The sequence below is a fragment of the Drosophila virilis genome, unplaced genomic scaffold (assembly GCF_030788295.1).
Source record: "Drosophila virilis strain 15010-1051.87 unplaced genomic scaffold, Dvir_AGI_RSII-ME tig00001562, whole genome shotgun sequence".
Classification (NCBI taxonomy): domain Eukaryota; kingdom Metazoa; phylum Arthropoda; class Insecta; order Diptera; family Drosophilidae; genus Drosophila; species Drosophila virilis.
The window spans coordinates 461,532-474,382 of record NW_027212843.1 but is presented as its reverse complement, the minus strand read 5'-3'; the positions used below and the strand labels follow the sequence as shown (position 1 = coordinate 474,382).

At 39.3% G+C, this 12,851-nt stretch overlaps 1 protein-coding gene across 8 annotated transcripts in view; it reads right to left on the bottom strand.

Moving 5' to 3' along the window:
- Window positions 1–12,851, bottom strand: part of CycD (cyclin D) — a 174,419-nt gene that overhangs the window by 60,143 nt on the left and 101,425 nt on the right. Inside the window, exon 4 of one of the 8 annotated variants that reach the window (XM_070210881.1) lies at window positions 5,965–5,984. The exons of 4 other annotated variants lie outside the window; for them this stretch is intronic. In XM_070210881.1, coding sequence (XP_070066982.1) covers window positions 5,980–5,984 — 5 coding nt within the window. In that variant the 3' untranslated portion in view covers window positions 5,965–5,979. Of the gene's footprint in view, window positions 1–5,964; window positions 5,985–10,826; window positions 10,889–12,439; window positions 12,725–12,851 lie in introns of those variants that run through there. 3 more of the 8 variants (XM_070210879.1, XM_032433275.2, XM_070210882.1) reach the window with 3 other exon arrangements.

Below are 12,851 nucleotides of genomic sequence, written 5' to 3'. Positions count from 1 at the left end.
GAACTACACTCCTAAAGTAGACAATTAGGAATATTGTCCGGCCCAGGAGAGTAAAAAGATTTTAAAGAGTTTATAGCTAATAGGAGAGAGGAGTGTGAAATAATGGGGGGAGGTATAGAACTAGCGGAAGAAATAGTATAAGGGTAAGAATTAGTATTAGGACAGACTGAAGAGTAAGTTGATTGGAAAAAATTTTCAAAGAGGTTAGCAGAATCAGTGTCATTGCTAGCTTTATCCATCCCAAGAGAAAAAGAAGATGGCAAACTTGAAGATTTACGCTTCAAGTTTACAAAATTATAAAACTGCCTCGGGTTTTGGGCAAATTGCCTTTACAACGAGTTAGATAATTCTCATAGCATTGAGAATTAAGAAGAAAGAAGTTCGACTTGGCTATGGAATATTTAGCCAAGTCTGTACACGAACCAGACTTTTTAAACTTTTTAAAATATTTGGATTTTACATTTTTTAGATGTGATAATATGGGAGTAAACCAGGGTGGTTTTGAAAAAGTAGTCGAAGGAATTGTCTTAGGAATACACACATCTAAGAGGGAGTTTAGGGTGATATAAAAAAAATTAATGGCAGTATTCATATCAACCAATTCATATAAGAAATGCCAATCGGTTGCATAAATAAGCTGATTCAGCAAAGAATAATTTCCTTTGCGAAAGCAATAGCGGGGCTTATTGGCTGATGCGCACGAAATGAAAGGATTACAATTGAGCATTGCAATCTCTTAAGTAGGATGATACACATCCTTAGGAAGAGATAAAGGAGGGGAACTAGACACATTAGAAATAAGGTAGTCGTTAACAAATACAAGGTCAAGTGTACTATTTAAATGATTAGAAATTGAATTGATTTGAAACAACGAAAGATTAAACATGCAGTCTATAAAATCGTGCTGTGCTGAGGGCACTAGATAATTTTCGGCAGTGAATAATGACCAAGAGATGTTCCGCAAATTAAAACACCATAAATAGTTCATTATCAAGCACGTTTGAAGAAACTTCTTTAATACAAGAAATACCAGCGATCTTATCGCAATCACGCCCAGTGAGACCTGCACATTTAGCATGCATCATATTCTCACACAGCCAGCAATTAACAAATTCCGGCAGTGCAGAATCATCAGCCTACTTGAACGTGCACGGTTTCTTACAGCACGACATAATTATTAAATGCGTATGCAAGTTGCGAGAGCGCAGATCAAAACGAAAACGGTGCACAAGATAGAGCAAGTAAACACTCAAAAAACAATTATTCGTACACAAACAAATTTTTTGGAGCGAAAAGCAATAGAAAAAATTTGCGAGAGCGCGATGCACAAGCAGAAAGTATGCAGCAAACACACGCACAAACAAGTGTATGCACAGGGGAGCAACAAAGCAAAAGAATCAAAACAGGCAATAACAACAACACGGAACTGACGCCGCGTTTTATAAATGCAATAATAAACAGACTTACGCTGCACAACAGATAACACTTTGCACAGTTTATAAAAGCTTTTTAAATAAAGCACCGAAAAATTCAACATTTTGAAATAAAAAGCAGGATTAATGCGCAAAAATATATACAAATTTTGGAGCACAAGTAAAACACGTCAATCACTCTCAACTGAGAACTCTCTCGATGAGTTCACCACCCCAGGCAAACACTTGATGGCCACATTTCGGATGATGTGGCAATATTTTACACCATCCACTGTAAGTACGAAGCGACTGATAGGGCCCAGGAATACATCCACTTGCGTGAGAACTGTGCTAACAGGTGGAACATAAAGCTCAGTGCATCGAAATGCCAGGCGGTCAACTACACACTGAGGCGTGGCAGGGTTCTAGCAGTCGGGATAGATGGCAGCCCCCTTCACCCTGGCATAAGCGCCAAGTTTCTTGGAATTGTACTGGATACGAGGCTTACCTTACCATCGACGGCCTTCGCGAGCAGTGCCGCTTTAAGATGGCAAATGCCAACTGGCTACTAAGCCCCAACAGCCCATTGCCACTTCGCTGTAAACAGGCAGTTCACATAGTCGTGGTGGCGCCAACTTGGAGATACGGTATCTAGGTTTGGGGAATTGCATACCGTACAAATCGAAGACAAAACTTTGCCTTGCGCCGAATGACCGGTGCTGACTGTTACGTCAGATGTTCTATAAACAATTGCGCATTTACATAAAAAAAAACTTTGGATTTTTCTTATCCAATCTATATGAAATTATCTACAGTATATCTTATTGTACCATACAATATTTGTGTATTCTCAAATAACCAATTGCAAGTTGGGTTATTATCTTAATTTATAGCTGTGGGGCGGTAGAGGGGTGGTGGCGATAGGTAGATAGATGCTGGACAGATATATAATATTCTAGAGGCAACATATCATGTTTGGTGTCGATGTCAAATGTCGATATAGATTCTTATCGATTGCTTGGAAACGGAGTAAGTTATCGATTATCGGAAACAAACTCGATCTGCGCAGAGGCACCTACATCTAAAATTTAAAGTCTTTAGCTCTTATAGGTTCTGAGACTCTCGCGCTTATGTATACGGCCAGAAGGACGGACAAACAGACGGACACGGCTAGATCGACTCGGCTATTGATGCTGATCAAGAATATTAATTTTTGGGGTCAAAGATGCCTCCTTATGCTTGTTACATACATTTGCGTTTTGCACAAATACAATATACGCTTATACCCATTTTCAATGGGCTCAGGGTATAAAAAAAAAAAACAATAATCCACTGTTCTTAGTTAGCTGCATTTGTAAATGCAAATATCGGTTAGAATTATCTTCTGCAGGAGATCGCAGACAAAAACTTACACTCTGGAACTGTCGCGCAATGTGACAATGTCCAAATGACCCGGTTACTCTAATCGTCAAAGGAATAATTATTACCAATGACGCAATCATACACGTCAAGGATAGTAACGGGATCGGCCAGCAAATCTCTGGGACCTATATGCAAACAACTATTGAGCTATGGCCCAAGTTAATGTTAAGAAACATCTAGAACGACTCAGTTTATCTTTCATTTACGCACTGAGGATGAAAAAGCCGCAACACAGGATAAATTACTAAGTAGACGAGTCCTCTACAGCTGCACCGACCCTGGTCGTGGTTTTCTTACTCTACATAATCATTTACCTTCTTTGGCGCCGTCTAAAGATCAGACGACAAACAGAGCTGGCAGAATCATTAAAATTTAATTTCTGAGGATGGCCTTCATTCAGAGTCGTCCTGTCTTGCACACCCTACAAAGTAGCTGATTCGTGCAACATACCAAACGGCGTAACATGACACAGGCATGCATGCGCCGAGTGACCAAGCTAAGAACGGTCTTTGTGAGGTAGTAAACGGGCATTGACGCCTAGTACAGTTTATCAATTAAATTAAATTAATTTGTATATATATGTGCCAAGAAATTAATAAAGTGAAATATGGGATTGGTAAGGTGCGATAGCCAGTGTTATTTAAGTGTATATATGCATGCAAATGTGCATTGTTCTGGCATGTATTTAATATTTAATTTATTATAATGTTTTTAAATTGAACTATATATTTAGGTATATAAAGGCATAAAAAAATAAAAAAAAATAATCTAATGATATTAATTCTGAGTTGCAGAAAAAGAAAACCGCACTAAATCTCGGATGACTGCTCCAGATCTCCGGCCTCTGCCTTTAACTTGCATGGAGGAATGACTTCCCGGAACTAACTCACAGGTTCGATATTGCCAATATCTCGCCGCTGCTGCTCCTTGGGTCCGTCCTTCTGGTTTTACGCCGGGAAAAGATATGCCGGATATTCAGCCTGCGGCCTCAACGTGGATCCATTTGTGCCAGAACCAACTCTTTCAATTTGTTCCTTATTTAATGGTGTTTTCTTTAATTGTTGTTTTTTTAGATTTTGATTGTTAATGTTTGTGTCGGCGAAACTTTCAGCATCGAAATCTCCTTACGTATTCGGAGATGTGAAAATTCTTGTAGAATTTGTCTGTCATTCACGGCAACAAATTCACTGTGAGCCATTTTCTTGAAAATTATATATTCAATGATTGGTTGGAGGAGACCTTTGAAGAAGTGGCTTGGATCGCTTACTTTTCTTTGGAAGAAGGGGCAACCCGTAAACGGCTGAAGTATCTTCTTTTATCAAAGTATGTAGAAGTATTATTGACCTTCTGTGCTGTATTGCCCGAACGGAAAGCCGTTTTTTACTAGCGTTGTCGGTATCAATTAGCATAATAGGCTTCTAAAGAGCCTCAGACTTTGATAACAGCGGAGAGAAATAACCTCAAATATGAGGCGACAACGCAGTGAACAGTGGAACGCTGGAAACGGATGAACAAGTTTAAGTTCGAAACAGCACTTGACTAAAGACAATCTGAACACTAATAGCCTCTGTCCACTGGTTTAAGAAATGTCACATTTTCAAATTTTACATATTGGTGTTCCACCGGTTGGCGGTAACATGTGGTTGACGAAAGAACCGATTTTTAAAATAAACAGCTGATCGAGTTTCTTTAATTTACATTAGCACCGTAAAGTTCTTCTTCCAAATCTAAAAAATTGCGCTCCCGAAGTAAGGGCTCCATTTTAGGTACTCTTTTCGAGATTTCGCCATGTTTAAGTCTGTGGGATTACTCTATTTCTAAATTTCTTATTTAATGTTGCCGCTTGCCTTCGTTGATATATCAGCTGTTTATGTTTACGATACTTTACCATTTTTCACAACAGCCATAGAAATCTCGATTAATCATCGCAATTTACACATTTCTGAAAAATGTGCCTTTTTGAGAGATGTGTGATATGTGTTTTCCTATGGGGAAACGAACAGGGCGCATTTTATACATTTGTAAAAATTGTGGCAGTTTCTGAAATGTGTCAGAAATGTGTTCAGTGGACAGAGGCTATAAGATGAATAATACATTTGCATGCGATGAAAAATTTCTAGCCTGTCTTCCTAAACTGATTTTTACAATTTCGCTTATTTTTCGAAGTACATTGAGCGAAAAAGTTTTGAACTTTTACAGGAAAATTTAAGAATTAAATAACTTTTTTACAAGGCGCATCTTGTGCAATAACTGTGTTAAGAAAATATCATACACATATTGATTTCACTTTTGTTTTTGGACAGAGTATGCTCAAGAAAAGTTCTTGTCTCAGCCAATGGCGTGCTAGCACCTTTGGTTGTATACGTGATTTACGCATGTATAAGAACTTAAACATATGTATATGTGCCTTGTTATTCACTTCTTTGGCTTTAGCTGAAAGAAATTAATTTAGTTAGTTTATTAGCGCTGATTATGACTTACCCTAATTTTGCATCCACATATGAATGCATGTGGTGTACTGACTCCGTAGAAAATAAGTATTTTTAAGTCGATGCAAATGCTTATAAAACTTGTTTAAATCAAGTTATTAATTAAATTAATATTAGTTTTAAGTAATACAAATTAAATTAGGAAATAAAAGATCATAATTGTTGTCTTGAATATATATTTATAAATTGTATTTTTGTATTGTATAAATCACATAGTAACTAAATTTTGGGTCCAAATTCACATTTATTTATACAAATTAATGTTTGATTTGTATTTCTTAGCACTTTTTTATTTCTTAATGGGAAAGTAAAAATATTATTATTTTATATATTTAACTTAAAAATAAATAATTTTTACGAAACCAACCTCAGTACACAGCATGCATGTCAACTCAAATTTGGGATAGGTCATGATCAGCGCTTAAAAACTAAGAAAGTTATTTCTTTGTCAGCCAGAGACTTTGCCAGAGCAGTGGATAACAACACATTCAAATATGCTGTTATGTATGTATATTCAAACACATACAAACATAATGGCTTGCACGGCCCTCAGTAGAACCGAAGATGAGAGCACACTCTATTTTTAGCTTTCTTGCTCTCTCGGCTGTGAGAGGGCAATGGTACAGATTTCGTTTGCGTTCTCAATTTTCAAAAAATCAAACTGCAAAGAAACATTTTGTTGTATTGTCGTTGACTTGACACAATAAGACAAAAATAGAACAAGTTAGAAGAACTCAGAAGTATACCTAAACAACCATTTATGGTACAAGTTAAATTTTGTATGCAGGAAAACAGATATTTTAAATACGAAGCCAAGATATACAAGTTAACAGAGGCCAACGACACCAGCTCCAGATGCTGATATAGCACTGGGCCGGATGTGCTTACGAGTTAACAGGGATCAGCAAAATGCAGTATAACACCAACCACAGATGCTGACATAGCGCATGGATGTTCTTGCACGACGACAGCGTACGAGGCGCAAGCTACGCATTCTAGCGGCCGTTGTGAAACGGCTTAGGTAATTTTGATCAAAATTTTATAAATATAGTTTTAATTCAGCTTTCACAGAGGCATATATGCCTGGCGGTTCGCGCATAAATTAACTCACTTGCTACGGCGTATCGGCCTAGTGTTTTACCCAAATAATAAAATAATCAAAATAAAGTCCTATAACGAAAATCCGCGAGGACTTCTTATTTAAATCTTAATTGGCGCCCAACGTTTTTCGGACCATTTTGTGTTGTAACTATTTTGTGTGCCGTACAGTGTAAAGAACTAATCTACCAGTACAAGACACTTCGCGCTGTGTAATAGCAATACCCAAACTACCAGTGGAAACAATAAAAGTTGTGCCTGACCTACATCAATTTACGTCAGCGGTACAAGTCCAATAAAAATCCATTTGATACACCGAAACCGCTGGAGCTCTTGAGGCAGCGACTTGTCACCAAACCAGCGCGCAAGGGGGTTTGGGCAGCGAAGTAAACCAGCACCAATAGACTTCAGCGAGGGATCATAAAAAAGCATTCGTGACTGCAGCGTGGGAAGCCGAAGTTTTAGACGTAGAGCATACAATCCTTGTAGGAACAAATAAAATGTAAGTGGGCCATTATTTGGCACAATCTTTTTTCAATTTGCGAGATTTATTTAAAATAATATCCAAAAATACATAAGTGGGAAATATTAAAATTGCAGTAATTGTGTTACCAACTTACTTTGAGTAACACAATTTTGCATTCATCAGCAATTTTCAATCAACTCTCCTCTGTTAGCATTCATATTATTAACTTTTGTTGAGTTGCCTTGAAATTGTGTTGTTATTATTATTAACAGTATAGTCCATGAACAGCTCGTTTCTCAGGTACAGAGACCGCTCTGCGAGCGGATCTAAGTCAGACGACTCCACCACCCTAGATAGGGAAGCCGTCCCGCAAAAAATCGCTGACAACAGGTGTAAAATAGGAATGAAGCCTGAGCAGCTAAGGGCTTTGGTGCGGGCCGGAGTGGCCTCCGCCTTAAAAGCACATAGCGCAGTATTAAAGCAAAGAGATGTAGAACTGAGGGCTTCCTTAAACGCTCGGATACAAGAATTCGCCAGCGGAATATCTGCCAGTATTTTGAGCGGGTGGAAATCAGAAACGACGTCCAATGTAATGAACAGCAACAAAGTCAATTTGAGCAACAGAGTGGTAGGTGGAACAAAGGTGGCGGGTCACAGGAACCAATGGACGTCGATCCATCTGTGTCAAAAATTCTACAACCATCGCAATCACCAGCCTACGATAACTCTAGCGCTCATCAAGCCTACAAAAGAACGGCCACGTCTGGGCGTTTAAGCCTGATCAAGATTCAGGTTCGTATGCCAGCTTTGCAGCAGCAGCAGAACAGCAAATTGCCGACGACAATGGTAGCGGGTATGACTCAGACATTCTCAATTTATTTGGGGAAGCAACCTGCTGCCCTACCTCAGGAGGAGAGTAGCAGAGATCCAGATGAGATTTCTCATCGACACGGGCGCTTCCATGAATTATATCAGGCCGCATAAAAATCTAAAAGGTCTGTGCCTAATACATTCTTCCTTCTCTACCCATTCGATACACGGCACCACGAAGACCACTCATAAGTGCCTTATATCTCTGCTCGGCAAAACTGCCACATTTTTCTTACTCCCAGACCTGCCCACATTTGATGGAATTGTGAGGCTCGACTTGCTCACGCAAGCAGGAATATCACTTTGTCTTTCTTGTGGCGCAGAAACTGAACAAATCGAATTCCACAGGTGCGCGGATGTTAACTTTACCAATGTTGACTGCGCCGACGCGCCCGATGCTGCAAAAGATGCATTCCTAAAGATGCCAAAAAGCATTCATAAGGCCTTCGCGGTTCCGGAAGAAGCACTTCCCTATAACACATCAGTGGTGGCCACTATCAGGACCACTGATGAACAACCAGTTTATGTCCGACTGTACCCCTATCGCATGGGAGCAGCGGAATTTGTTAATAAAGAGATTAAAAGTCTTCTGAAGAACGATATCATCAAAAAATCTGTTTTCCCCTACAACAACCCTATTTGGATGGTGGACAAGAAGGGAACAGACAAGTTTGGTAACAAGAATATCCGCCTCGTAATAGATTTTCGCAAACTTAACGAGAAAACCATCGCAGACAGATAGCCTATACCTTACATTCCAATGATTTCGGGGAATATTGGCAAAGCTAAATACTTTTCGACATCGGACCTAAAATCCGGCTATCATCAAATCACGCTAGCAGAGCATGACCGTGAAAAAACAGCCTTTGCAGTTAACGGGGGGAAGTACGAATTTTGTCGACTTCCCAGCATCTTCCAAAGAACTGTTCACGACGTACTGCGTGAGCACATTTGCAAATCTTGCTATGTCTATGTTGACGATGTCATCGTTTTCTCAAAAGTCGAAAATTCTCATGTCCAACATGTAGAGTGGGTCTTAAAGAGCCTGTACGAGGCAAATATGAGAATCCCCAAGAAAAATCGCGTTTTTTAAGAAAAGCATAGGTTTTCTTGGTTTTGTGGTAACCAGTAATGGACCTACAATGGACCCTGAAAAAGTCAAAGCGATTCAGGAGTTCCCAGAACCAAAGAATATATTCGAGAGCAGATAATTTTTAGGACTGGCCAGTAACTAAACCTATAGTATAGATGAAACGCCTGTTTCATCAAAGAACTTGCCTCAATAGCAAAACCCATTTCTGATCTTCTTAAGGTCTAGAATGGGTCAGTAACTAAACATAGATCGCGAAACATCCCGGTAGAATTCTCTGAGCTTCAGCGTCACGCATTCCAAAAGCTACACAGCATTTTGTCACCAGAAAACGTCATGCTCAGATACTCTGACTTTAAGAAGCCGTTTGATCTAACGACAGACGCTTCAGCTTACAGCATATGGGCAGTGCTTTCTCAAGAGGGTCGCCCCATCTCAATGGTTTCCAGAACATTGAAACCCCCGGAGGTGAACTAATGCCACCAACGAGCGGGAACTTTTGGCTATAGTTTGAGCCCTTAGCAAGCTACGTCACTACCTATATGGGATAATAGTCATTAACATTTTCATAGACCACTAACCGTTAACTTTTGCCGTTTCTGAGTCAAACCCGAACGCCAAAATTAAAAGATGGAAGGCACGCATTGAGGAAACGAATGCGCGAATATTTTATAAGCCAGGCAAGGAGAATTTAGTAGCTGATGCGCTATCGCGACAACAGCTTAACGCTCTTAATCGTCATGCATGATTCCTGCGCTGCCACAGTGCACAGCGAGCTGTATCTGACCTATACAATTGCGTCAACCGAAAGGCCATTTAATTGTTTCCAAAATAAAATTGTCAGTGAAGAGGCATGCGTCCCCACCAAACGCAACTTGATTTTTTTCGGGGACAAGAGGCGTCATGAAGTGAGTTTCACTGATCCCACAGCCCTTCTAGATGAACTCCTTCCTTGACTTGATTAATCACAATGCAGTTAATGCCCTCTAATGCAAGCTGCACACACTAGCACAGATGCAGGATGGCTTAGTTCGCATGTTTCCAGGCACAAAGTTCTAGCACTGTAAAAACCGAGTTGCAGATGTCTTCATCGTTGATGAGAGAAGAGAAATTCTCGTTTCCGAATATAATAGAGCGCATAGAGCAGCTCAAGAAAATGTTAAGCAAATGTTATCAGAATACTATTCCCCTTATTTGGCGAAGTTGGCTAAGGAAATTGCGGAAAGTTGTAGAATCTGTTCAGCAGCCAAATACGATAGGCACCCGAAAAGACAAGAGCTGGGAAAAACTCCGATCCCTGAGACTTCTGGAGAATTTTTTCACATTAATATTTTTTTCACGGACAACAATTTTTTTTACCAGTGTTGATAAGTTCTCTAAATTTGCAGTCGTACAACCAGTCGAGCGCTTCCACAGGACTCTAGCCGAGGTTGTACGTTGCCTCAAGCTGGCGAGAAACATCAGTGACTCAGTCGAAGTCATAATGCTAGCCACGATTGAATATAACAAGATAATACATTCGGTCATCAACAAGAAACAGCAATCTCGGAGTACGAAAATATGGTAAACGAAACAATTGAGCTATGTGAAATGTTTCCGCAGTCACAAATGAGAAAGCTTCTAAGCGTAGATGCGTCCCACCTCAGAGATCTGTTAGAAGCTCTTGGCGTGCACCACAGGGTGGTAGGAAGATTAGATTTATTTGGCACATCAAAATGGCTTGCAGAAAGGTGATGCTGTATTCAGCTGCATAATAATTGGGGTCTGATCAACGACATTAAGTATTTGAATCGCAACAACGTTCAGAGTAAATTCTTCGGCATTGCGGCATCTCCCCTCTGAACGTCACCGGCCACCAAGTCTCACTTACCTTCATCGCTTGAATGGACGAAATTGGAAGCGTCGACAGCGTGGTAAAAGCCTTCTTGTTGGGTTCTGTGTGTTGCACCATAATTTGCATCGAAGTCACCTACCGTCAGTTCACCAAAAAAATGTCATCGGCCAAGGCGATTAAGTAGGTGATCGCCGAGATAGGAGCGGCCTTTAATTAAAAGGTGAGCAGTTAACAGAGGCCAATGACACCAGTTTCAGATGCTGATATAGCTCTGGGCCGGATGTTCTTGCACGACGGCAGCGCACGAGTCGCAAGCTAAGCATTCTACCGGCCGTTGTGAAAAGCATACAATAGTTTAGGTAATTTTGATTAATCTTTTGTAAATTTAGTTTTAATCCGGCTTTCACTCAGGCACATCGGCCCAGCAACTTCCCGAATAAAGTAACTCACTAGCTACGGCGTATCGGCCCAGTGTTTTATAAACCATATAACGTTAATTAATTTTGAAAATCCGCGAGGTCTTCTTATTTAATTCTTAATTTGTACATATATGCAGCCGTTCCGCTGCTGACGTAACCGGCAACGCAGCTATGCGGCCTTAGCCTTGAGTACTTATGTACATAGGCTAAGCGTACTTAAAGACATATTCAATAAAGCATTCTAAAAACCAAACTCAAGCATCACTGACGTACTAGATTCGTTATCTCGTACTCTCGAGATTACACACGATTGCTTGTGTAAATGTAAACAAAAATATGCGATTGCAACACCCTTTGGCAATATTATAGCATATGTGACATCTATTATGTTCGAAAATAGAAAAAGAACATCTCAATGAGCATAGACCAAGAACTCTGAGACTACATTTATATTCCGATGAGAGTGACGACCAGGCTGAAATTGCTGCTGATATAACTATATGGTTTAAATAAAAGCTGTATCCACTCCAAGTCGGAGACTTATACACACAATTTTCAAAAAAGCCAATTGACCTACATAGTTTGGAAAACGAAACATAATAATGGGTACTGCGAGCATTGCTCTTTCATTGATAATTAATAATTTTCATTGACCAATTAATCAATTAAAATTAAAGATCATAATATAGCTATGAAAAATGATTTCACGTGTTTCGGATTCATTCATCAAAAATAGCCAAAATTGCCATGTACCAGGATAGAAAATTACAATTGACGAGCAAATATTCCAAACAAAAGCAAGATGCAGATTCACTCAACACATGTCAAACAAACCAAATTAGTTTGGAATTTAATTTTGGTTAGCATCTGATCTTAAAAATAAATATGCTGCTATTGGGTTCCATTATTTGGGAATGGACGAAAAAATGAATTGAACCGTTTAATTTTTCTGGTAGAAATGTAACGACTGACAACTTTTTTACCTGCTTATCACTAGCATCTACGTTATTGGAGAAACAGTCTACGTTGGTTGGAACTATCCCCACAAACAAAGGGGAATTATCGAAAATTGCTAAGCAAAAAATGCATATTACCTCTATATTGACCTGTAATTTATAGAACTAATAATGCTTCATTGTATGTATATAAAAGTTAGCTAACGAAAAAGGGCATGATGCTGAGTACGAAACATAATTCGGTCAAATGTACTTTGAAAAATATATTCATTTGCAAAAATGCGGCAATCGAAATGTATCCTTAAAAAATATATAATATTTTTTCTGATTATACTTATAAATATTTATGCCATGTTCTTTCCATTGTAAAATGTAAAATATTTAAATTTTCTTTAAAGCAACAGAAGTGTCATTTTGACCGGTTGGTAAAAATTGGTATAGAGGAAATGCTGGTACTTCTATCGTAAATAAGTGAGCTCCAGGGTCCCCACGGGTCTGTCCAACCCACTTCGGTTAATTTGTACAACATATATACAGAAAGCGAATATTGCATTCGCTTGCTGCCTCAAACTCGTGGCCAGCCGAAGACCATTTCTTTAATAACTTCTGTTTCTTAACCGATCTTGATGAAATTATCAACAGTAGATCCAGTTGTACTATAGTGTATTCTGAAAAATGAATTGCATTAAAAGTGTGGCTTATACTGGTGGAAAATACAAACTGGTTTATTTTCATGATTTATAGCTATGGTGCGGTAGCGCGGTGGTGGCGACAGAGGGGTGGCGGCAATAGATA